Source organism: Accipiter gentilis, chromosome 5 (genome assembly GCF_929443795.1).
Source record: "Accipiter gentilis chromosome 5, bAccGen1.1, whole genome shotgun sequence".
Lineage (NCBI taxonomy): Eukaryota > Metazoa > Chordata > Aves > Accipitriformes > Accipitridae > Astur > Astur gentilis.
In genome coordinates, this window is record NC_064884.1 from 32972112 (window position 1) to 32996290 (window position 24179).

Below are 24179 nucleotides of genomic sequence, written 5' to 3' on the forward strand. Positions count from 1 at the left end.
TGACCAAAGGGATATTCCAGACCATGTGATGTCATGCACTCAGCATATAAAGCTGGGGGGAAGTTGGAGGGGGTAGTCTGCTGCTCAGGGACTGGCTGGGCATCCTTTGGTTGGTGGTGAGCGATTGTTTTCATTTGCATCACTTGTTTGTCTTGGGTTTTATTTCTCTCTCATTATTTTCCTTTTCATTACAATTTATTATTATTATTACTATTTTATTTCAATTATTAAGCTGTTCTTATCTCAACCCATGAGTTTTCTCACTTTCACCCTTCCAATTCTCTCCACCATCCCACGGCGGGGGGGGGGTGGGGGTGGTGTGCAGTGAGCAAGCAGCTGCGTGGTGCTTAGTTGCCAGCTGGGGTTGAACCACGACAGTCTTAAAAGCGATTTTATGTGCCTTTGAAGCAGTGGACACCAATAAAAACCAAACAAAATCTCAAATAGGCCAGCTTCTTAGGTTTGCTTTTGAAGAAAAAGCTAAACGGCAGTCTTTTCATGGAAGAAAATGCTAAATGATCAGCCCTGCCGAAAGAGTGAAAACTGCAGTTAATTCCAGGCTAAAAAGGCATTCTCTAATTGCTCAGTTACCCAGATGTGACCCCCCCCCCAAGGAAATTTAAAATTAAAAGCACAGAGATTCTTTTAAGCGTATTTTGTATCCACGAGAAAATCCACACTACTTGCACTCTGTGCTTGACTGACACCTTCCCCAGACGCTGTCGGCAGGCGAGAAGGACAACAAGCAAGGCGCGATCCGCCCTGCGGAGAGCCGAACCTGGCCCCAGGAACGACTTTGACCCGAAGGGCTCTATCCCGCCGGCAGGAGCCCCGCTCTCAGGGACTCGGAACTCAGCCGTTACCCACCGCCCAACGGCGAACCCAAAGACACCAGGGGAAAAACTCAGGCACCGCTCGCACCCTCTAAGGCCTATTCCCGTCAGCAACAGGCACAGACAACCGCCGCGGACAGAGGGGGCCGAGGCGAGGAAACGCCGGCCCCGGGAGGCGCCCGCCGCCGCGGAGCCGACAACGCGGCGCCCACAGCGCCGCCTCCCGGCCAGGCCACCCCCGGCTGAGCCGGGCCGTCCACGGCGCTGCCCCCGCCCGCGGGGGGCCGAGAGCCAGCCCCGCCCGGCGCCCGCCGCTAGACCCAAGGCCCCCACCGAGGGGTCCAGCGCCCCGAGGCGGCCGCTCCCCGGACAGAGCGGCGGCGGGGAGGGAGGGAGGGGGCCACCAGCCGGTCCCTCAGCTCTCTCCTGCCACCCGCCCACCCCGCTGCCAGTAACCAGCGCGCCAGGCCGCCACGGACCCCTTAAACCTGCCCGACAGGGAGACCGGTAGCGCCGCTACCGCCGCCATCTTGCTCCGCCCCCGCGAGCCGGCGAACCGCCCCCCGGAAGTGGGGCGAGGAAGCCGGACGTTATTGGTGAGTCAGCCGCACCCGCCGCGCGGCGCGGCACGGCGACGGACGGGCGGGCGGACGGGCGGGCGGGGCCTGCGGGCCCGCGCGCCCTGGCGGAGCTCGGCGGGCGGTGGGCGGGGCCGCGGCTCGCGCGGCGGAGAGCGGCTCGCCCCCTCCCCCAGGTCAGTACTGGCGCGCGGCGGGAACCGCCTCGCCCCTCCCGCGGCGGCGGCGGCGGCGGGCGGAGGGGGAGGGGCGGCGGGGCGGCTGCCCTTGAGGGCTCCCCGCCGCCGGTCGGAGCTGCGACGGGACCTTCTGCTGAGGGAGGGGGGGCTGTGTAACCCCCCCCCCCCCACCCCGGTGGGGGGGAGGACGGCGGCACGGACGCCGGGGGGGCCTCTCCTGCCCTTCCCGCCGGCTCTGACCCTGACGCGAGCGGCGGCCCCCCCCCCCCCCCTCCCCCCCCTTCCCCCCGAGGCAGGGCCGTAGGCCGTGAGAAGAGGCGGTTTCGGGGGTGAGGAAGAGCTCTGCCCGCGGGAGGGAGGGGGGCGATTCCCTGCCCCGTTCCTTCCTCCGCCCCTGGACTGCCCCTGCCGCGGCCGGGGCAGGAAGGCTGCCAGGCTGCCGGGGCAGGAAGGCTGCCGGGGCAGGAAGGCTGCCAGGCTGCTTCTCCCCCCCCGCACCCCGTACTCGGACACTGCCGCCGGCGCCCGCTCCGCCGGGCGCACCCCGGGGGTGGCGCAGCCGCGGCGGAGGCCGAGCGTTACGGAACGGGGGCTGCCCCCCCCCCCCCCATGCGGTGACGCTGGGCCGGGCGGTGGACGCCTTCCCGCGCGCCCGCCAGGGGCGCCCGTCAGCCGCGCGCCGCCGCCGGGCGGGGGCCCGAGCCCCTCGGCTACTGCCTCGGGCGGGGGCGGAGCTGGCCTCGTTCTTCCCGTGGAGGCGGGGCGCCTTCTCCGCCCGATTGGCCCCCCGTCGGTCCGTTTCCCGCCCTCCCCGGCAGGCAGCCAATGGGAGGGCGGCCGCTCCCCTCTCCCCGCGCATACCTGGGGGGGGGGGGGGGGGGGGGGCGCTCCCGGGGGCAGGGCTGCCGCCGCCATTGTTTCCCTCAGGGGAAGGGAGGGCAGGGGCCCCCGCCGCCGCCGGGCGGGGCTGGGCAGGAGCGGAGTGTGCTGGCAGCGAGGCGCCCGAGAGCAGCGCCCTGCTGGCGGGGCCCCCAGCACTCGGGGGGGGCGGGCGGGCGGAGTGGGCCCGGCTTACTCCTACGTCTTGCTGTCTCTGCCGCAGTAAGCTTGGACTGCCGGCCGGAAAGGCAACGGGCGTGAATAAAGCATGTCTTGTATTAAAGAAGCGTTGGAAAATAAAGGGTCGATTTGTTTGTGCTGCTCGGAGATGGCGCCCGCTGTCTTGCTGTGGTAGCTCGTTGTCCCGCTTCTTTCTGGGATCGCTCTGTTCTGCGCTTCCTGCCTAGGTACCTCTGCTGCGGCAAACCTGGCGTTAAGGCTCCACCATGGAATTTAGTCTCTAGGATCATTGCTTCCTTGTAACTTGCTGTAAGCCCGTACGATTGAAAAATCACCCCTGGGATCACCGTGATTTGAGGCAAGGTTTTGCTGGCTAGGAAAGTACAGATCTGCCTGGCCTTTGTGAGCCTCTTTCTGCCAGTTACCCCACGCTTCCGGAGACTTCTCCCCTTGAGCTGGTTCTGTACTACCTTGGGTTGCAGTTGCTGAGTTTTTCAGCTCTCTTGATTATCCAGAGGTAACGGGCCTTTCAAAAGGTAAACATGCCTTGCCCTGGGCAGAGTCTTCTGGGTCGCTTTTTATATACAAGACAAGTTTAAAATGAAAATAATAATTAGTTTATTATAAGAAGTATGCAAATAATAGGCTTACAAATTGGGCAAAAAGCTACATGTGAAGAGCATATAAAATTATGCCTAATATCAATTACTTATTGTGTGATAGCCTAAAGGTGTAATGTTGTCTTTGGGGGTTTTTTGTAGTATTGCGTGCTTTTTTCACCAGAATTGGTGTGCTCCCCTTGCATTAAGATATGTCAGGGTGAGGTTTGTTTTATTTCAGGTTGTGTGTGCGCGTTGTGCTAGCAGCTAGGTATCCTTGTCAGGATGGAGGGCTTGTTCCAGTCGGCACGCGATTTGTTCCCACATGAAAATGCTTATTTGAACTATTACCTTAAATGTATGGGTGGTATTGAAGATCCTTCTTTACACAGTTTTTGAAAAATAGTCTGAAATTGTCAGTTTTTTCAAACTATACAATTTAATGAGGTTTTTTTTTCTTGTTAATAACTTGCTGAAGATGGATTTTGTGTCATGAGGGAAATGTTCTTGCTTAATAAAAGCAGATGGGGGCAGGGACTTGACACTGCAATTTTTCAGCAAGTGGAAACACACCCACTGAGGTATTCAGTCTACTGCCTGTCAATACTTTTAAAGCTTATTTGATTAGCTCATACAATGTAGCATGAATGTAATGAGCTTGCTCTTAGTTGGAATAACAGAACAAGGACAGTATAGTGTTTCCATCAGCACAGGTAGATCTGCAAGCAGGCCTCGTGGTCCCTCTTGCACCAGTATGTACTAGCAGGATCAAGACTGTAACCTGACTGACTCGGCTCTCGCTCTAGTCAAGACAGATGAATGGAGCTGGATCCATGCTTCGCTGTTTGCAATACAGCAGTTTCAGCTGATGCTGATCAGTGTGTGTATTCCATAGGTGACATTCCCATACAACCCCATAGTAATCTAATTGTTTTTTTTTATTATGTGTAAAATAATGCTTCACAGAGTCTGATGTCCTCTTCAAGGTGTGTGTGCTGGCTCATGAGTAATTTAATCCGTGGGGTTACTGAGAGTGCAGACTGCTACACAGAATGAGCAACAGAGGGAAAAGATGCCTGCTTACATATTGACATAGCAACCAATTCTACTTTTTCACCATGTGTTGCAAGCACACAACTCAATAATGTGTTTTGATCTTAATTAGAGTATTTCCATAGCGTTGAAAAAAAAGCTGTTTAATCCCACCAATGTTTATGTGCTTAAAAGTACTAACACATGCAAAAGGGGTATGGGTCACCTTTGAGATAAGGGGAAAATCATATTCTTTCTTTCCAAAGGGTTGATGGATGATTTTGTTTGTTTTAAATACAGTTCTGAGGGAAGCAATGAGACTGAAACTTCTGCGCCTTCAGATTAGGTCTTTCCATGCTTTAACAACGATCTGCCAGTGCCAAAGCTTCGATAAAACTGGACGTCTGCTATCAAAGCTGGATAATGAAGTTGACAGAACAGCTCACAGAACAGCAAAGTCTTGGAATTTGTACGCTCTGAAAACTGCTTCCTCTTTTTTGACAAGTCGATGCATGCAAGTCAAGAATTGGCAGTTGCTCCAAGGAAATGTATCGGCTTTGGGAAAAAATGTTTACTATCGGAGTGGGGAGGGTTTTTTTCCATTCTGGAAATGTTTTGGTGTGGCAACAACGGAAAACTACAAGCTCAATACAGAGCATATTAAAAAGCTTAGGAACATCTCATCAAGGTTTTACTCAGTTGTATCAGCTGGTAAAATTATTCCAAAACAGAATAACCAGCCAGTTAAGAGGCCACTGAAGGCACCAAGGACCAAGCAGCCATCCAGAACTAACCAGCCACTACTGTCAGACATGGAGGTAAAGTAGAAAATTTACAGTCTGTATAACATTAAGGGAACTTCACCAGTTAAATTTAGATTCAGATTTGGGTTTAGATGAACATTTTAATGAAATTAACATGTTTTTTTTGGTGAGGAGGATTTCATTATTTATCCTAGTGTGGCCACAAAGAGCTTGGAGCTCTGCAAACCGAAACAAGCTTGATAGAAACTAGTTTGTCTGGTATTTTTGAAGATAAAATAGACACTTACTAGCAATGTGTGAATAGAAGTGGAGGGAAGATAAGTGGAAAGATGAAATCCATTATTAACAACTTTAACCAGTGCTCTCAAATCACATTTAATATTGAGAAACAAAGCCTAGCTTTCAGAATAATTTAACTTTCCCTAGGTATCCTTGCTTGTCCAGTTCTACCCAGTTTTAAGGCTTCACTCAAGCAGAAATCAAGGTGAAAGTAAATAATATAAAGTTTATATTCAGATTAAGTTTCAGATGGGAAACAGAGGTACAGATGTAGCCTGTGTTACTTGAGGAAGATTATTCCTTGTGTAGAAATAGCACCTTGACCTCCAGACTCCTAGGTCTGTAGGGTAATTGCAGCAACAAACTGTTTTGGTTAAAATGAGATATGATTAAGTGAAACAGTGCATACTTGTGGCTGTTTCTCCTTGAGATAGTTCTTTGCAAGCCTTAGTACTAGCCAAGGCAGACCTTAAGCATGCTTGAATATAAGATCTCCGACGAAGATTCTGGTGTCAGAAGTATTACTCTTCAAGCTACAACCAGAGTTCCAGGGTATTGTTAATAAAGTAGTATTACTGATGAGACTGAGACAAGTATTGTGCTTTCAGAAATAGTTTCCACGTTGCCTTCACATATGTCTATTACATGATCTAATGAACATAAGCACAGAAACTGAAGTTTTAATGCTTGCCTTCTTGTCACTAAATTTCTGTTTAATATTTTGTATGATGAGCAGGAGTATGCTTTAATGTAACATAAAGGCTCCATTACAGACAGTTTAGTTCCCACTTGTATTTTCTTGTTGCTTTGAAAAAAGAAAGTGAAGAATATTAGTCCTGAAACACCATGTAATGTTTCAACGTTGTTATTCATGCTATGACAATACATTCAGAGGTTTCTTCTTTTTGTTGTTGGGTGAATTGAAGTGACAATTTTTTTAGATTCTTGAGGCTTTTAGATGGCAGCATAGAATGCAAACAGTTTCTTTGTTTGACATGTTCATATATGTGTATGCAAGTAAAATGCGCTGCTATTTTTACTTTCTTCCATTGTGAAGAAATGGAGAAAATACTCCTGATACACTGAAATAATAATATACTGTCTGAGGAAGCTTCCACATGGCCAAATGCTGTGCCACAAATCACACAAACTCAGACCTAACAGAAACATCTTCTATTTTTTAATAAACCCCATAAGGTTTTGTCAGATATATTGCCCCATCTACAGGGGTTTCAACAGGCTGCCACCTTGTCTGCAGGCTGACAGTATTTTGCAATAAGCTTTTTTTTTTACCTGTTTGTGTATTTCCTTATAGATATGTAGTATAGAGAAATAATTTAAAGATGTGGCCGATTTCTGCAAGATGACTGATAGAAGTAGCGCAAATGGAGAATCCTCGAGGGTTTTTTTCAGAGCGCCATTGGTTTTCTCTAAATCCTGCTGTCCTGAAAAAGCTGCTCTTGCCTGCACCGTGTGGAGGCAACCAAGAGCCCTCGGGTAATGCAGGCCCTATTGCCAGGGCAGTTACCTGGGGGCAGGCAGCTGCATCCTCTCCTACCTGGTCTGCCCCTTGAGGCAGTAGCTCTAGGTCCACTCCTAAGTTTCTCAGTTAGGTGAACCCCGAGGACCTCTGGTGTTTTCTGTCTGGGAGGGCCTGGCAGTTGGCACCTTTCTTTTGCAGAACAGTCCATGTATGAGGTCCTTCCCACCCCTCCCCTGCACTGGTCTTCATGCCTTGTTTACAGGCAGAGTGCTGAGCAGCAGCAGTGATAAATGGTTGTAAGACCAGTTTTTCAGGATAGATGGAGGAGTTACTTGAAAGCAGTTAACTGGTTTAGTCAGTCCATCAGTGAGTAGTACCCCTAGTCAGTTTAGTTAACCTCCTAAGGTCTGACTGCATGAAAAGTCTTTGAGCTAACTTTTAATGCTATAGCCATATAGTATAGAAAAAGCTTGAAATTAAAGTAAAGATATAGTATTTACTACATGTAAGATAAAGACTGATTCCTATGGTGACGTGAGGATTTAAGTTCATCCTACAGGTTTTCTTTCTTAAAAATTTTTTTATGCTTGAAGTGGAAGGGGTGGGCTAAGGAGAATTATGGTTCCGTGAGCCTGTACAGTTGTTGGGGGGGGGCATGATGACATGGAAAATGAGTTGTTGAGGTACTTAGGATGGCTACTTCTAAGGTTAGCTGTTGTGGTACTCTGATTAGAATCCCAGTGAAGCCCTGGCTGTAGGCAGAAAGGAGGAGGGTGGTGAGTAGCTGGAGTTTCTTTCTAGCACCAGTACAGATTTTATATTCTGATTTTTTTTGAAGTTTGCAGGTGAAAGTGACATAGCAGAAAGCATGGCATAAAGGTTGATTGGCCAGTTAATGTGTCTGTTTTAGGATTAGCTGAATCGCTCATTAGAGTATAGATATTTTGGCTTATCTCCACCAACTATCATGGGAGCTTAGACATCTAGAGTGCCTGTGGACACATGTATTTTAGGTGTCTTAATCTCAGATTACACCCAATCCAAGTTTCCCATCAAACAAGATTTTAGTAAAAATTTAAGTGAAACAGTACATTGTAAAAAAAAAAAAACCCCAAACTAGTGCATATTCAAAATGCTATTTCAGGCACGTAGTCTTAGCAGAAAACTTCTGGCTCTAACTAAATGTAAAGTCTTTATGTTGAAACTAAAATTGCAGCAGTAAGACAGAAAGTCTGTCCTGTAGTGCATCTGCCTTGAAATGAACAATAGCACAAGTAATAAACTATGGGAAGCATAGAGCGGGGTAGAGATTTTCAGATTATATACTAGCTGGAAGAAAAGAGTTTGTTCCCTTAACTCTTGGCACAAGGGTTTCATGGCAGACCATGTGTACTTGTAATAACCAGAGCTTTCTGGAAGAATCTGTAATATATAATTTGCGTTGGCAGTTTAGAGATTGAGAATGGATTTATACAGATGAAATCGTGATAATGCAACTTTGCAAAGGTACTGCAGCAAGGAAATTGAAAATGCAGTTCTGTTCCACTGTTAACTCAGCCTCGTAGCACAGTTGTGGAAATATGCCTACAAAATTGCACACTGAATATTGTCGTTACTTTTAAAGTTTATTTTCTGTTAGTGATCACTGAAATAAGATGTGTAAGCATAGCTTTGGAAGTGATAACAGAATGTTAACATTAAAAAAGAAAAGAAGTTTTAAATGTGTGATTGTGATTCAAATGACTGGTAACAGGCCCCCCAAGGAGTACAACACCTTTTTAAGCCTTGCTGTTTGATAGCGTAGGAGTGCTGCAAAAATGTAATTTGGATTTTAAGTTGAAGTATAGTGTGGGTATAAAAGCTTGCAGATAAGTACAGTTCTTTTGTTCATTTGTTGTTGGTTACATCTCCATTTGTATTAGTTACAAAAAGCTGGGAAGTGACTGATCCGTAATGAGACACATTGCTTTCTGAATATCTTCCGCTACATTGTACTGAAAAACATTATCACGGGACACATATGGTATCAGAACTAAGAAATCCACTTAAAATGAGTAGTAGAATTTGTAAACCAGTTTGCTGTGACTTGTTTGATTCATCAAGAAAATCTTTACAGAGATGATTTTCTGATTTCTTTGCCACACATGAGTCAGTCTCATTGCAATTCAGTATTATTTTTCCAGTTATTTGTTTGAATATGGCATTTTAGTTATTCAAGATTGTGGAATATTGAGACAAACTCTGGCTGTTTTATACTGTTCCAACTGTCGTGTCAGTTGAGACCATGTTGTTAGTGCAAGATTCAGCTCAGGGGGACACTGTGAATCTGCAGCTTTCTGTGCTGCGGTGTTGCAGTAGCTCATACCCTGGGAGTTACCTGGGCAGTGAGCTTTGTGCATGGAAGAATGTGATGTTTGCAGTTAGAGCTTCTTTGATAAGCAGGCTGGGATAGTTGAACTCCATTTACCTTTAAAATATAGATGTTAAAGCTGATACTGGGGGTGTCTTGCTTTTGATTTCAGCGGTCAGTCGAGTATGTCATAAGCTGTAGGATGGGAGAGCAGTAGTAAGTGTGGTTCTACTGTTAAAGCATTTGATTGGCATTCAGGGAAGAAGGGTTCGCTTTGTGGCTGTATCACAGAGTTTTTTGGTGCGACTTACTCATGTCACCTGGTTTGATATCAGTCTGTGATTTGCTTTCCCACTTAACAGGGAGCAAGTAATCTCATTAGTGTTTGTACACCAGGTGGACAGCATGGCAATGATATCGTAGAAAAGAGTGAATTAATGTCACTCTCATGATAAATTTGAGGCAAACAGTTGTCTTACGAACATTTTGCTTCAGCCTTACCCTAACTCAAATCTTTATTCCTTTGGCACAGAATCTGATGCAGTGCACAGCCTTTGCAACAGCAGATGAATATCATCTTGGTAATCTGTGTCATGACCTGACTTCACAAGGATATGTTGAAATAACAAGTTTGCCTAGAGGTAGATTTTTGAAACGTATTAAAAGCAATGTTATACTTTGGGAAATGAAATATGGGTGAGGTATATAATTTTTATAACTTTATGTATTCTTATTCTGGTTAATACCCTGGAATATATCATACTGCCTATAAAAAATATTGCTTTGCTTTAAAATACCATGTGCCTAAAAAAGCCACAACTAAACCTTTCGGAATAGCAATATAATATAACCAGCACTTGCTGTTACCCTATGGTAATTTTCCCAAAATTACAGTTACACTAAAAGTATTGAAAAACTAGATGCATGCAGGAAAAGTAAATTTGAAAATTTTCTGATACAAAGAATTTCTGTAGGAATTTGCTACTGAAAAAATTCTGCAGGTTTTCTTTATTTTAATTAATCTTTCAGTAATGTGATACCGTAATGCTTCAGCTGTCAAAACAGTTTTGTAATTTGGAGTGTTGCATCTTCCCATACCCACATTTCTATTAATGTAAATCACTGAGGGTTGGAGAGGAAGGCATGCAAGAGAGTATCTTGCTGACTAAGTGAAATGAAAAAGATACACACATAAATGCCTAGTTCTAGTAAAGAGAATGCAGCTGATACTTTTTTTTCATTGGGCCAAATATATCCTAGCAATTGTTGAATGCTTCACTTAGCTAGGCTTCATCAAAGTAATTGCTTCTGGTTTCCATACAGTTATCTCTGAAAACTTGGGAAAGTATGGCTTGGAAATAGCTGCAGTATACTACAAGAGAAAAACAAATGGAGCTTTTTATAGCTTAAGGAACCTTATGCCCTAGAACAGCTGTGATTTTCATATGTTGGCAGTAGAATGCTTTTTTTTTTTTTTCTTTGAATGAACAGATTATATGAAGCTAAGCGAATGACAAATAGTGTTTATGAGCATTTCAGTAGAGGTTATCAAATATCTGGCTGCCTTTCAAACACTTAGTAATCCAAGTGCAATAGTATTCCAGTGGGTCTCTTTCAAACACGAGATTTACTATGATTGTCTTGCTCAGAAAGATGAACCTGGAAAGACAAGGTGCTGTAGAGTATAGGCTTCATGTTCCTTTGTAGTTTCTTTGTATTAAGACCAACACTGGTTTCACAGCTTTGGGATAGAAACTTTGTACAATCAATCTCCAACACAACTGTGAATTTTCGTAAGGCAAATGTTGCTGGTGCTGGTGTTTTACCCTGGGAGTGTGGGTTTTCCCAGTTCTTTCATTTCTTCATGGTGTGTTTTTGACTCCTCACAATAAAGTCACTGTTTATCAAAAATTTGGAGGAAGTAATGATGAAAGGATGTTGGATTGTGCCAGTAGATCTGATGTCTTCTGGTGGTTGGCTTATATGTGTAGCAGTGGTTGGTTACCAACTCAGAACATCGACTCTTGGAAAATCAAAAAATATTAGCACATGGAAATCTAAATCAGCAATTACTGTGTGGATTTGTTGCTTTGTAGTGTTTTTCCTAAGCATTATTCTTGGTTTTGACCTCTTTAAAAACATTTTAGAGGCAGATCCTGTACCTCTGCTTACAATGGACCAGATTCTCTTCAATTATGTATGTTTTGGCTGGAGTGGATAAAGATAAGGGTGATATTTGAAAAGGCAAATGAGAAAATGCAAACAAATGTTTCTTCCGTGGTGAACTCAAACTTCACACCTAAAACTTGCTCTAGTGATTCAGCAAATCATGTGTTTCTGAACTGGAATAGCACGTGAAAGAAAAGTCTTTAAAGAGTTCATACACAGATTCGTGTGGTCTCAATTTGGGTATTAGCAAAAGTATATCCGATTCATCTCTCTCTGCTGCCTTAGTCTACCTGGTCTCTATAGCTTGAGCAGTAAAGCAGAGAGTGGAATTTGTACACAGGCTGAAACTGATGCCTTGTCACTTGACTTGTGATCTTTTTGCACCACCACAGGGTTGAACTTTTTAAGGCTTAGGTGTTAGGCCCTGCAAATTCCTCTTTGTAGAGTCTTGCTTTATAGTAGAAGTAGGGGGTTTTGCTGATCTAGCTCCACTAGTTCTGCAACAAAATGAGTCATGCTGGAAAGTAACCTCTTTTTTGTTAAAACCACATCAGGACTTCTAAAACTTTATCTATATTAGCGAGTAGTAGTACAGTGGAGCAGACCCATAGGGGAAGAAAGCAAAACGGTGTTCTGAGAACCCAGCATTTACATTTTGTAAGTTTTGGGGCATTCTGCTTACACTAGCTCAAGTCTGGTCCTTTGTAACAAATGCCCGTTAGTGGTTGGAGTACCACAGGTGCATTCTTGGAGCTCCTCTTTGACTTTAATTTAATGCAAAAAAAAAAAAAAAAAAGAAGTTTGTGTACTCTGACACTGTTCTGCAGTGCACATCAGAAGCGTGGTAGATGAGGGTGACTGGAAGATTTGTTTCAAAAGCATGATTCTGATCCAAAAGGAAGATGCAGGTGTACCCTTTCCTTTCTTGGGGGTATGCTCTTTCAAGTTTCTGACTGTCAAAGCAGTCAGTGCAATTTGAGTGCAGATTAGTCCCTTACTATATAGAAAAGAGAAAGATATTCTGGACAAGCAGATGTAAATGGCAATTTCTCTGCAGTTGTGGGCAACTTCAGTCACTTTACGTGTCCATGTCTATAATATGTTCCTGGTTATTTACTATGCCCTGCATCAGTTTTCCCTTAAGTCTTTTGTTCTTCAAAACTGTTACATTTCATTAACTAAAGATTCCAGTGAAGTTCAGCATAGCAGCTGAGTCTCTCTAGAGCATGACATTTCAGAGCAGCAGTGTAGTTTGATACTGTAGTTGTTTCCTGACAAGCATTTCCATCAGAAAAATAAAATGGGACTGGCTGATGTGTTAGCATGTAACTGTTAAACTGGAATTATATGCTTATAGCTATCATGTATAGAAATTTGACTAATTCTTCAACTTTTTTCATTTATTTCAAACTAGATGCTGCAAACGTTTTAGTGATTGGTACTGAGAAATCTGCAAAAGACGATGATCCTGGCATGATTTTTTTCTTCAGGTAAGCTATCAATCATGCCCAAAACATTACTGTATTAATAGCAATGGCGTGACAGAAGAAGTGCAGCTTCCTAAGATCGTTGCATCGTATTATCTCATGAAACTCAAGGAATAACTGTTCAATCAGAATCATTAAAAAAAAAAAATCAGAATTATTTAAATGGTTAAAAAATAACTTACCTTCTCATGTTTTTTGACTAAAGTATGGCTAAAAACTATTATGTAGGTTTTGTTAAGTTAGTATTAAGTTTCTTGATTCACAATGACAAAAATTGCCACTGTACAATTTGAGTATTGCGTTGAAATACATTTAAGCAGTATAATTACACTTCAGTTTTTCCTTGAATTCACAGGGAAGGGGCTGTTGTGTTTTGGAATGTGGAAGAGAAAAGTGTAAGTAAAGCAAAACTGTTTGTTAAGACTTAATAAGCAGATGTTTTGTCAGTCCCACAAAGCTCAGCGTGCTTGGGCGTTGTTTGGGAGCTTGGATCTTTCCATGAAGGAAAAGGACTGATCTTCTAATGAGTGCAGGTGCTTGCCTCCTGCTGCCCTGAAGTGTGTGGATTGCTGATAGATCACCTTTGAAACTTGACTTTCTGCACAAAATGAGCAAATATATGTGTAGCATACAAAGTGGATAACATTTTCTGCTTAAAGCCAGAAATCCGAAACGTTAATCTAGTGAGATTGACAAAAAGAAAATTCTTTCAGCTCTATGTCCTGAAGTAGATCAGAAAAATCAACCTGTGAATGGTTGTTTGAAAGGCACTAATGTGACAGAAAATGTGTTCGAAGAAAAAGATCATTCTATTCTTTTTAAGTTAAAACTATTCAAAACTTATGTTTGCATAACTTTGAAAGAGACAAAATTTGTAAGCAACTTTTTAGCATTGTTTTGTGTTTCTACTAGTTAGCAATTTTCCTGAATGAAGATTTTTATTAGCTGGTACAATTGTTAAAATACGTTGATATTGGAATTACATGCCCCTTATGATAATTTGGTGCTCTTTGCTGACCAAGAGGGGTATGCCACAGGCATATCTATTTTTATGAATAAATTTATAGTTATTTAAATTTTTAAATATAATATATTGGGTTTTATTACTGTAGTTAAATAAAACTCTATTCTAGATACAAAGAGGAAAAGTATTGATCTTACCTGTAAGCAGAGTATGTGAAATTAAATGGTGTATTAAATAGAGGAGTCTGAGATGCACAGGAGTTCACAGGAGTATTTTCAAGGTAAATGAAAAAACAGAGCAGTTGTTTCCAGATGTGAACAATTTCTGGATTCAAGTTCACTTTTTCTGTTTCAGACCTGAAATGTTCCTGATTTCCTGTCTGGTTTGGGGGAGTTCAGTATATCAGCTGACCTACAAAAAAAGATACTAGTTCTCCCTTCCAACCTTGCCTGTAGCACACTTAGGATGCTATGACTGTAACTATGCTACTGATTCACAGGTATTACTGAAGACTAGCTGATGTAACTCCTGTTGATTTTTATGAGTTGGGCATCACTACCCACTGGAGTACTGTGAAAAATCTGGTCTTGTTGTACATGCTTAAGTACCTTTGAAAAATTGATACCACGTTTTTCTTGTCAGTACTGGTAACTTTAGTTGGTCCCTTGCTAGCTTTATGTATAAAAGAAGAGGAAGACTGCCTCTTTCTGCTTACTGAAATCATAGTAAAAGTTTTAACTTCCAAACAACTTGCTCAAATAGACGAGGTATTTTTATGCACATGTTTAATGAACTGAAACAAACAAACAAAAACCAAACTGGTCTGTAGAACAGAAACTGAAAGTATTTCAGTAAAACAGAACGTAGGGAATCACTGTGAATGGACAAAATTGCTTTTTAAAAGTACTCCAGAATGACTATTAGGAGAAGAAAAACTATTTAAAACTAATGTACACTTAAGAAGTAATAACTGCAGACTGATCATGAATAGAAATTTAAAATGTTAAATACCATTTTCAAGGACCTGAGTAGGGAGGTCATGCAACAGCTTCACCACCAAAAATAGCAAGGGCAAAAAGCAAAACTAGCTTTGAGGTGGAGTCTCATCTGTCTTTTTAAAAGGAAATTGTGTGACGTGATTGCCTGTAATGGCAAGAGTTTGCATTTAGTGAATCCAGAATATCTCATTAAATGTACTGTGTCAGAGGTAGTCCCTTCCATAAAATTAGACGGGGCTTAGAAGAAACTCACATCAGTCAGTGGAAGCCTTTGTATTACTCTGACTACATAAAAGAAAGCTGCCACTGAAATACAATTTCTCATTATCCAGACCAATGGAAGAACTTTGGAAGTATGCACATTACAAGACCTATGAATTTCAGAGAATCGGCTATGGTCTGTAAAGCTTTGTTAAATCTTGCTCTGTACTGGCCCTGGGAAGCCTGAGCTGGTTGTAGTTCTGGAAGGGACTGTTAGTCTATTAACAGCATAATTATTACTGTATTACTAATGACTTCACAAAGCTAGCTAGAGCACTTGGATGCAAGTGAACACACTCTTGAAGTCTGGCATGCTACATTATGGACTGGCTATTACCTCTGGCATTGTTTTAGCAGCGTTTGCCTTGCTGTACTGTCCCTGGACACAGCATAGCTGGTTGGCTGAGCTGACTGGCCTAACAGCAGACAATTCCTTGCTTAAAAAATGAAAATAATTTTTCATACCCTTTTTTATCACAAGACTTGGAATATATGGCAAGTACTAGTCATGCTAATACTAAATTCAGGATTATGAAACAAGCAGTTGTAGCTGTAGGGTTGGGGGCTTTTTAGTGAAAAATGTTATCGTGTCTTACATAGATACTTTCACCAAAATTCTTGAAAGCAATGAAGAAAGCTAGCACTGCAAAGAAAATCCCTCTTGCAGGTGATCCAACAGATTTTTTTATTTACTAGCATACAGTTTTGCACTAAAAGGTTAACTGTTATTTTGAAGAGAATGTTTTAAGTGTGTGGACCACTTAGTGGAAGATTTACCTCTTTAAAGAATTTAGGCATCAAAAGTGTATTGGGGTTTTTTTATTGGCTGTTGTGTAGCTAAATGCCTTTTAAAAACCTGTAGGTGAGTGGGTTTTTTAGTTCAGAATTTGTTCTAATTGCAGAATGATTTTTATGAGGGGAGCCTTGTAGCACGTAGGATCCCTCATCCTTGTTCCTTTCTAAGGAAGATGTCAGAGGAGAAAGTTTTGTAAGAGAAAAAGGCTCTTTCTTCCTGCATCAGGTTTTAGTGTGCTTGAGAAGAAAATGACAATGAGATTACTTCTGCAAGTAAAATTGCACATTTAACTGTTTACAGGGTTGAATGTGGGCAGCTGAAACCATTTTTACAGATTTCTGTGGTGATAAAGGATTTCTGTAATATAACCCAACCTCTGGTAGCCAAAACAAAACTATTGATTTTGGCAGCAAACTGGTAGTTTTGGCAGAAACAGCCATCTGATGTACTTATCCTAAAGATTCATTCCCACACTCAGACATCTGCCAAAATCTTGTACAGCACATTGTTTAATACTGAATACATCCGCATTGTCTTTACTGCTGCTGTGGTTAATCCTTACCCTGTTTTATATATGCAGACATTAAGTGACATTTTAGTCTTCACAGATTCCTTGCAGTTGTTCATAGCCATAAATTCTTCCACACAGCTACAGATAGCTTCAGAAGTAAACTGTTAATAATCACTTCATTACTTAGCACACCTGTTCATTGTTACTTAAATAACTTCAGCATGAAAGTTGCATTCATCAACCTATTATATGCGAGGTCTTCATAGAGTGATAGTATACTGCATGGTAACTGTTCCTGTGCGTGCAATTGTCTTTTTCTTAGATGAAGAATGTCATGCGACTGTTAGAACAGCATGAAATTCAGCCATATGAAGTTGCACTAGTCCATTGGGAGAATGAAGAGATGAACTATAGAATAGGAGAGTAAGTATCTTCAGGCACTCTTTATAAAAAAGCTAATAGATACCTAAAACAAATTCAAGCGAAAGCAACTAGTAAAAATATACTTGTCCTTACTCTTTTTTCAAATTAGTAAAATAAAGGAGAAAACAGTAAATTGAAATTGACAAATTTTGTTGTATTGCTAAACTTGCAAGTAATGGCCTTTGTGACTTAGTTATGCAGTAGATTTTGTAAATGATGAAGGTCCATGCCCACACAACTGACTATGTTCTTCAGCAATCCCAAACAGAAACCATTATGATCTCTATGGAAGTATTTCTCCAAGTAAATGATTATATAAATTATCTGTAGTTTTCCAGCAGCACCAAAAAACAACTCCTAGACAGGACAGTGTAACACTAGGAGCTGAGCTAATGAGGTTGAGCTTATTTAAGGTAACCTGGTAAGAGGACAGGTTTTCATTTTTGTTTGGGTTTTTTTCCTAGCCATTTGAAAACTGCACGTACTATCCAGTTGTGTAATTTGTGATTCCAGATATATTCCATTGTGTTTATGCAAGTTTCATAGTGAGATTGACACGATAAATTGAACGACTCTCATGCCCCGTTTTCTTTACTCCTGGCCCCCTGTGCAACAGAGGGTTCAGGGAAAGTAACATCATAGCAGGGAGGGAGTGCTGTTGATAAAAGAAGAAAAGAAAACCAGAAATGGATAATACAGGAGATAGTGAGCAGGAGAGAGGCCAGCATTCTGCTTACTCTGAACTATCTATGTGTATATAGTAATGCTGTAGTTACCATCATTTCTTGCCGCAGTTTCATTTAAACCTAGAAAATTTGGTCATAATATCAGTCTTAGACTGAGGAACTAATTTTCAGTGATTTGTTTTGGTTATTGTCAGGTTGGACATGAGTAAAATGCAAGGACAGGGATGATGTCCATATAGATATGGTAGGTATGCTTTATATAAATAACCTTTGCTGGTGGCTTAGTCAATAAAGATGCTTCAATCCTGTTTTAACAGAGGTCAGTCAAAGCTTCATAAAGGAGAAATCTTGTTAAATTCTGAGCTGGATATTGATGAAGTTGTTCTGCAGAAATTTGCCTTTTCAAATGCCCTTTGTCTTTCTGGTAAGTTAATATTGTTTGTAATTTCAGCCTATGCTACAGATTTTGTGAAATGTCATTATAAGTGGGACCTGTACAGTGACGGGTTGGAGAAGACTCAGTGTCTGGTTTAGGCAAACTGTAAAGATTGATTGTGCTTCAGTGGGTGGATTCGTTTGCAAAGCTTTTACCTTGTTTTCTGTGAATTTGAATTACCTCATTCAATGTAAATCATCCCAAAGATTATCAAAGCACATTAAGAAACATACTTTGCAAAAGATACACATTCTACTGAGCATCCTGTTCCCCACCCTTGAGAACTATTCTAGGATAGCAACAAGTGTAGAGTCCAGTATTAGAAACCTGTCGGTAATCTTGGGTAATTCATCCTGACATCATTTCCTCTAACAAAAAAAGCTAGATGCCAGCTAAAGAAGTAATGTAGAGCAGTGATTCCCAGCTGGGAAGGTGTACCAGTATCAAAGGTGCAGACCAGAGTCACAGATAATGTTTTCCAGGCTTATTAGCGATGGCAGGAGACAGCAGGAGGCACTGGGAAGAAGTCAGGCTCAGCAGTGGTGCTGCTGCTTGAGGCAATACACCTCTCTGCTGCTTCAGACCTCAAATGAGGTAGGAAGTGGGAGTAGAAGCTAGCAGCAGTAAGGCTGTCCTCAGAAAGACCTTTAAAGGACGTCTGGTCTGTCTACCCCTACTGCTTTTAGGGTAAATTACAGGATTCCTGTAGTATTTGGGGAATTGCACCTTCAAACAGAAGAGACATCAAGAAACAGAATGCATGTTTTTGAAGTGATATACCATTTGATGAAGGAGTACAGCATAACTAAATGGCTCTTGACTGTTAAAGGAAGAACTATTGAGGAAAAAAAGCCTTCCGTTCCCTGTAGTTTTCCTATTCATAAAGCCACTGCATGGAAGCGTTGTGCCACATATAATGGAGCAAGCGATTTATTCCCAGGACATAATTGGTACCAATTTATGTTAGTGGGAGACATGCACATCATAAAGGAAAACAGTTCAATAATGTTTAATAAAAATGAAGGATGCAAGTATAGTCCAAGTCAAATTTATGACACAGCAGAAACCAACCTCTGTCAAATAATCGGTAATAGCTGAAATGCCTATTGGCTTTTTTTCAGGGGCTAAATTAAATGTCATTTAAGTCACTGACTTGGATTAGGCCTCTGTATTCAAAAGATGAGTGTAAAGGATGCTTGGCATTGGATTTCCTGTCAGCATCCTGCCTAGATGATACTATCAGTTACTACCATGAAAGAGTTCATTTTGGCAATTGCATCTTCCCTGATTAATTTTTTGGAGTGAATAGGGTCAATTTTTGATCTGTTGTTACTTCATTCTTGTCGGGGAATCTGCAGACTAAAGAACAAAGGCGTGACTTTTGTCATCTTCCTGTAGAAACATCTTTCCAGGCTCAAGCTAAGACATAGTAGAATTTATGTTGCCATTGCCTGTGCTGAACAGCTTCCATAGAAGACAAGTTATATCTTCAGTGAACAGTATATTCACCTAAAAACAAAATGGGAGGCTGCTTAAGTTTGAATTTAGCTTCAACAAGTACCAGTGGTGTGTCTGTGCAAGCTAACTCTCCATGGTTTGAGCGTGCTGCATCAAATACTGGACAAACGGAGAATGAGAGTTCTGCAGGATGCTAGAGATGCAGTGGAGACTCTTGAGCAGGACCACATGAAGTCAGCCTGGCTCCAGCATGGCTTGTTATCTCCAGCCTCCTTGGAAGGTAGCTCGCAAAGGCTTCGTACATACAGTAGAGCACTCGCACAACTTCTGAGCTGAAGCAAAAACTCTCCTGGATCTGAACTGATCATTTGGAGAAGAGAGCTGCGCTCAAGGTGGCTCTGCATGCAGAGTTGTGTCAGTGCCCAACCCAGATTTGTCCATGGGTGTATGAACATTGATGGTATAATACTAACAGTAACTTGCTGCAAATAATGTTTGTATGTATCAACATGTCTTGAAGCAGCATGTTGGCAGACTTAAAGTTACGATTACTAGAAAGCATATATACGTCTCACAGTGTCCTGCTCTGTTGCCTCTGTGTTGCAGTAAAGCTGGCTATTTGGGAATCATTATTGGATAACTTCGTGGAATCTATCCAGTCAATTCCTGAGGTGAGGTCTTGTTTGTACCTCTCCCCTCCTTATCTCCTGTGCTTTGTAAAAGATCAGGCCAGATACAGCTGAGGATATGGAAAAAGCAATTGAATGCTTAACACGTTTGATGGTAAAGCCATCAACGTAGAGAAGCTCAGAACACCCGCAAAGCAGTGGGACAAGAAATTGTCAGTCTTCAGAGGGTTGGGAGTGGGGTTCTGCCTTGGAATGTTTCTCATGTTGTGCCACTGTCACCTGCCACTGTTGAATGTGTACACGTAATAGGACAAGTGGCATTTAAAAACTTGCCACAGTGTGTGGTAGCTTGGGCTGAAAGTAATGTGCTTTAACATGAAGAGTTTGGGTGAGTTACTTAGACCACAGTTTTTCATGAGACTTAATTAAAGTACAAAGTGCATATGATGTAACACAACAATGAAAATCCTAGGGTTCAAAAAAGAAAACATAATTTTTAGTATTTTTTTATGATGGAAATAAATGGTAATACATTGTTTGTTGTAAGTAAAAAGTCTATAAAAAGGCTAAGTAGTAGCAAGGTAAAAGAACACTGTCATGACTTAAAAATAACAATAGTAGGAAGAAAAAATAAATGATCTCTTGTTCAGGAAATCATTCATAGAAAATGCTCCAGGATTTTGTACAGATACTGATGTCATACTCAGTGATTTATTGAAAAAAAACTGGATGAAGAGTTGCATGGTGATACTCTTACAAAGCTAGATAAGCAAAAGCACTAAGCAAACAAAACTCAAATGTTAATAAGTATGATATGCATTCAGATTTTAACTCATATATATACTTCAGGCTGTAAAACTCCAGACTTCTTAACTACTAGTACATCCTACTTGATCAAGCGGTGAACAACTTGTTACTTTGCAGATACTGAAGTCACGAAGGAAGGTAAAACTGTCTCATGCAGATGTAATGCAGAAAATTGGAGAACTCTTCGCGTTAAGGTAACTTTTTTGGTTACACCCAAGACATTGTGCTACAAAGACCAGAATACACACAGAACACAGTGGGGTGGGGTGGGGGAATTCCTTCAACCTTCTTTTGGCTGGAGACTGCGTGTGCTGTTTATGTTAGAGGATCCACTGGCTCACCACTCACTACGGCATCTCCACTATAGACAGGCATTAAGCAGCATATTGTAAATGGCCAAATTCCCCATCCTTTTCCCTCACTGGGTCCAGCAACGCAGGTCTCATAACCAGTAATTATAGTAGATACTAGAGTGTGCAGAGGACACCAGGAGGAAGGACAGGGGTAGGTAGAACTGTTAACTACAGCCTAGAGTTAGTAAAACTTTTCTGTAAGTTCTGTTCTTCCCCGACTTATTCAGAAACCACTGCTACATTGTAAGAATTTAATGGGTTTTTTTCCCCTCTGAAGTGAGATTTGGCCATTGAGAATACAGAGCATTACACACTCTTTTACAAAAAAACCACCTCAAAATCAGTGAAGAAAGAGGTAAATTAAAAAAAGCAATTCCTATTTGAAACATTGGATTTTATATCCCTACTTGAAGGACTGTTCAGTAATGAACAATGATGTTCTAAGTGTCTATGAGTGGTAGGTGGAGGGCAGGAGATTTTAGCTCTTAGCTTTTATAATGTTGAGGCAATAGCCTGGTTCAGCAAGGTGTGCTGTGCTCACATACCCACCATGTCAGTGTCAATACCAGTCACACTTAAGAATTCTGAGATATAAACGAGTTGTTAAGGAGTTCCTCAGTAACTTTAATCCACGTACCACTTCAGTGAACTACTACCATAGTCAAGGACTTCTCTGCAGATATCAAAAGTTAACGTGACAAGTTGAGGAGGCAGTGTTGCCATAAAGCAAAAGTCATTTATGCTCAAAACTGTTCCACAGTACGGTATTCTCAGAAAAGTTTCAGGAGATGTGACCGATTTTAAACAATCACTTGTATTTTTACTATGAAAGGAGATTCTTTTCGTATTTTACTTAAAATTACAGGAAAATTTTCCTGTTTCTTTTAAATGCTATGTAAATATTTGCTCCTGTATTCACCAAAAGAAAGTTTGACTACTGTAGTACCCATTCTTTTTAGGCACCGTATAAATCTGAGTTCAGACCTGCTAATAACACCTGACTTCTACTGGGATAGAGAAAAACTGGAAGAGCTTTATGACAAGACTTGTCAGTTTCTTAACATTAATCGCAGAGTTAAGGTATGTGTCTTACTGTTAGGAGAATTTTCCACACTCAGATCAGCTGTCTTTGGCTCAGCAGGGTTACAGGCTGCTCCATGAATGTCTTGTTTTAATTGTAGAAACTGATTAAAGAATAATAGGATCCTATACGATATCTCCTCTTCCATGTGTTCGTAACCCATTCACATGTTTTAGCCAGTTTAGGTTAACAACCCTGCTTCAAATCAATGGATTGTGTATTTCCTGAGCCACTAAATTAGGCGTTACATGGTTGTAAGAAGAGGATGTTTAATTCTTGTTCTGAAATGTGTGCAAGAAAACAAGTTAAAAACTGAGATGTGAAGCAGTCCTCTTACTGACATGACCAGTCAGGTCAGTTCATTGAAGGGGGACATAATGCTTGCTGCTGAACCAGAATGAGGAGCACAAAAACTACCTCTTCTGGTGGTTCAGCAACCTTCAATATTTAGTTACTTTTGAGGCATTCCAGTAAGCTGTAAATTGTTTTTCTTGTGCCTGTTTTCACAAGTAGATAGCACCCAGAAGCAGTTTAATACCTGCAGGTGCATTATCTAAATTTAAATTATTTTTGTGAACCTATTGAAAAAACAGACTCATTTATATTGAAACTTCTGTCACTTGCTCATGTTGCCTTACAGGACTTTCTGTTCTTTTCTTTCGCAGACAAGTGTTTACACCTCTCTAGTTCTGTTCAGTGAACCCTTCTGTGGATTGTGTTCCTTTATTTAGTGATCTTGTTCCACTTACGGAATCCAGATTTGCCATATATTTGGAATCTCTTGCAGGTAATGAATGAAAAGCTTCAGCACTGCATGGAGCTGACAGACCTAATGCGAAATCACCTGAATGAAAAGCACGCTCTACGCCTCGAGTGGATGATAGTAATACTCATCACCATAGAGGTTGGTGGGGTTTTTTTCCACTATCACACTGAAAAGGTAATAACAAGTTCAATTTATATATCTCATAATTTGAGAATAAAGATTATTTTATTAATGTACTGTACAAGTGGATTAGTCTTCAGTTCTTCACAAGTAACTTGTGAATTGCAGCTATAGTTATTTTTCAGATTACTCGTTTACAGTGTAAGCTGGTTTAAGGATCATTAAATCAAATAAAAATCCCTATCAACATGTTTGCTATTCCACAGGTTCTGTTTGAACTTGCAAGGGTAGTTTTCTGATGACAGAAGAAACTCAGGAAGAAGAAAACTGATAAAACCATAAAGACCACATGGCCCGGAAAATTCCTGTCTACCTTATGCTTCTGGAAAATAGTGGAATTGTGTCTCTTGATAAATATGTACGTCTTCTACTCAAATTAAAAAAAAATAAATAAATCTGTCTCTGAACATTATTCCCAACTGCTGTACTAGTGATGTTAGAGAATTCTTAATCTATGGATGGGGTAGTGTAAAGCTGAGATACTAATGACACATTTGCACGGGAAGTTTTCTAGTGAGTAGGCCTGGATGCACGCAGAGATTTAGCTTTTTCTTCTTAATAAGCAAGGACAGCAGGCTGGAGCCTTTCTGTGCTGACTGTATGTATTTGGTGAAGGACTCTGCTGCCTTGTCGCCCTCACGGTTAAAAAGACACTGAGTACTTATCTAAATCATGCATTTCTGACTGATTATGAAATTTTCCTCAGCTCCTTCTTGGATAGCTGCAACACTGTCCCAGGCTTGGAAACAGCACTACTATGTGTTCTTCTCAAGTTACCTGGCATGATTTTAATATACCTGGCAGGTATATTTGATGTTATGTTCTACCCCATCACAAAAGGGTATTTACATACTTGTACAGGAATACATTTATTTAGAAGGTATTTATATGAAAGGGGAACTAGTTGAACTTTATCTGAGGTCACAGGAAGCTGTAGCAGAATGATAAATGAACGGTAAGAGTCACAAAATTTCTCTATTGCTAGACTGTCCACCTTATCATCTTACCTGATTCTTAT

The 24179-nt window shown here is 41.6% G+C and overlaps 2 protein-coding genes across 7 annotated transcripts in view; one reads left to right on the top strand and one right to left on the bottom strand.

Annotated features, from left to right (window-relative positions):
* ARMT1 (acidic residue methyltransferase 1) overlaps window positions 1-1414 on the bottom strand; it is a 67370-nt gene extending 65956 nt beyond the window's left edge. Inside the window, exon 1 of one of the 2 annotated variants that reach the window (XM_049801294.1) lies at window positions 1313-1414. In XM_049801294.1, coding sequence (XP_049657251.1) covers window positions 1313-1362 — 50 coding nt within the window. In that variant the 5' untranslated portion in view covers window positions 1363-1414. Of the gene's footprint in view, window positions 1-921 lie in introns of both variants that reach the window. The other variant, XM_049801293.1, reaches the window with a different exon arrangement.
* RMND1 (required for meiotic nuclear division 1 homolog) lies at window positions 1315-23545 on the top strand. Of its 5 annotated transcripts, XM_049801280.1 has the most exons (12): window positions 3681-4128; window positions 4581-5098; window positions 9689-9797; window positions 12740-12815; window positions 13168-13207; window positions 16665-16765; window positions 17769-17875; window positions 19952-20016; window positions 20899-20975; window positions 22094-22214; window positions 23003-23119; window positions 23368-23545. In XM_049801280.1, exons 1-12 carry the CDS (start codon window positions 4068-4070, stop codon window positions 23398-23400), a joined length of 1425 nt encoding a protein of 474 aa, XP_049657237.1. In that variant the 5' UTR covers window positions 3681-4067; the 3' UTR covers window positions 23401-23545. The 5 variants fall into 5 exon arrangements, with proteins under 5 accessions (XP_049657236.1, XP_049657235.1, XP_049657238.1 ...); XM_049801279.1 differs by lacking the exons at window positions 3681-4128; window positions 23368-23545 and adding an exon at window positions 1315-1429 and having other exon boundaries at window positions 23003-23348; XM_049801278.1 differs by lacking the exons at window positions 3681-4128; window positions 23368-23545 and adding an exon at window positions 1484-1587 and having other exon boundaries at window positions 23003-23348.
* The last annotated feature ends 634 nt before the right edge of the window (window positions 23546-24179 follow it).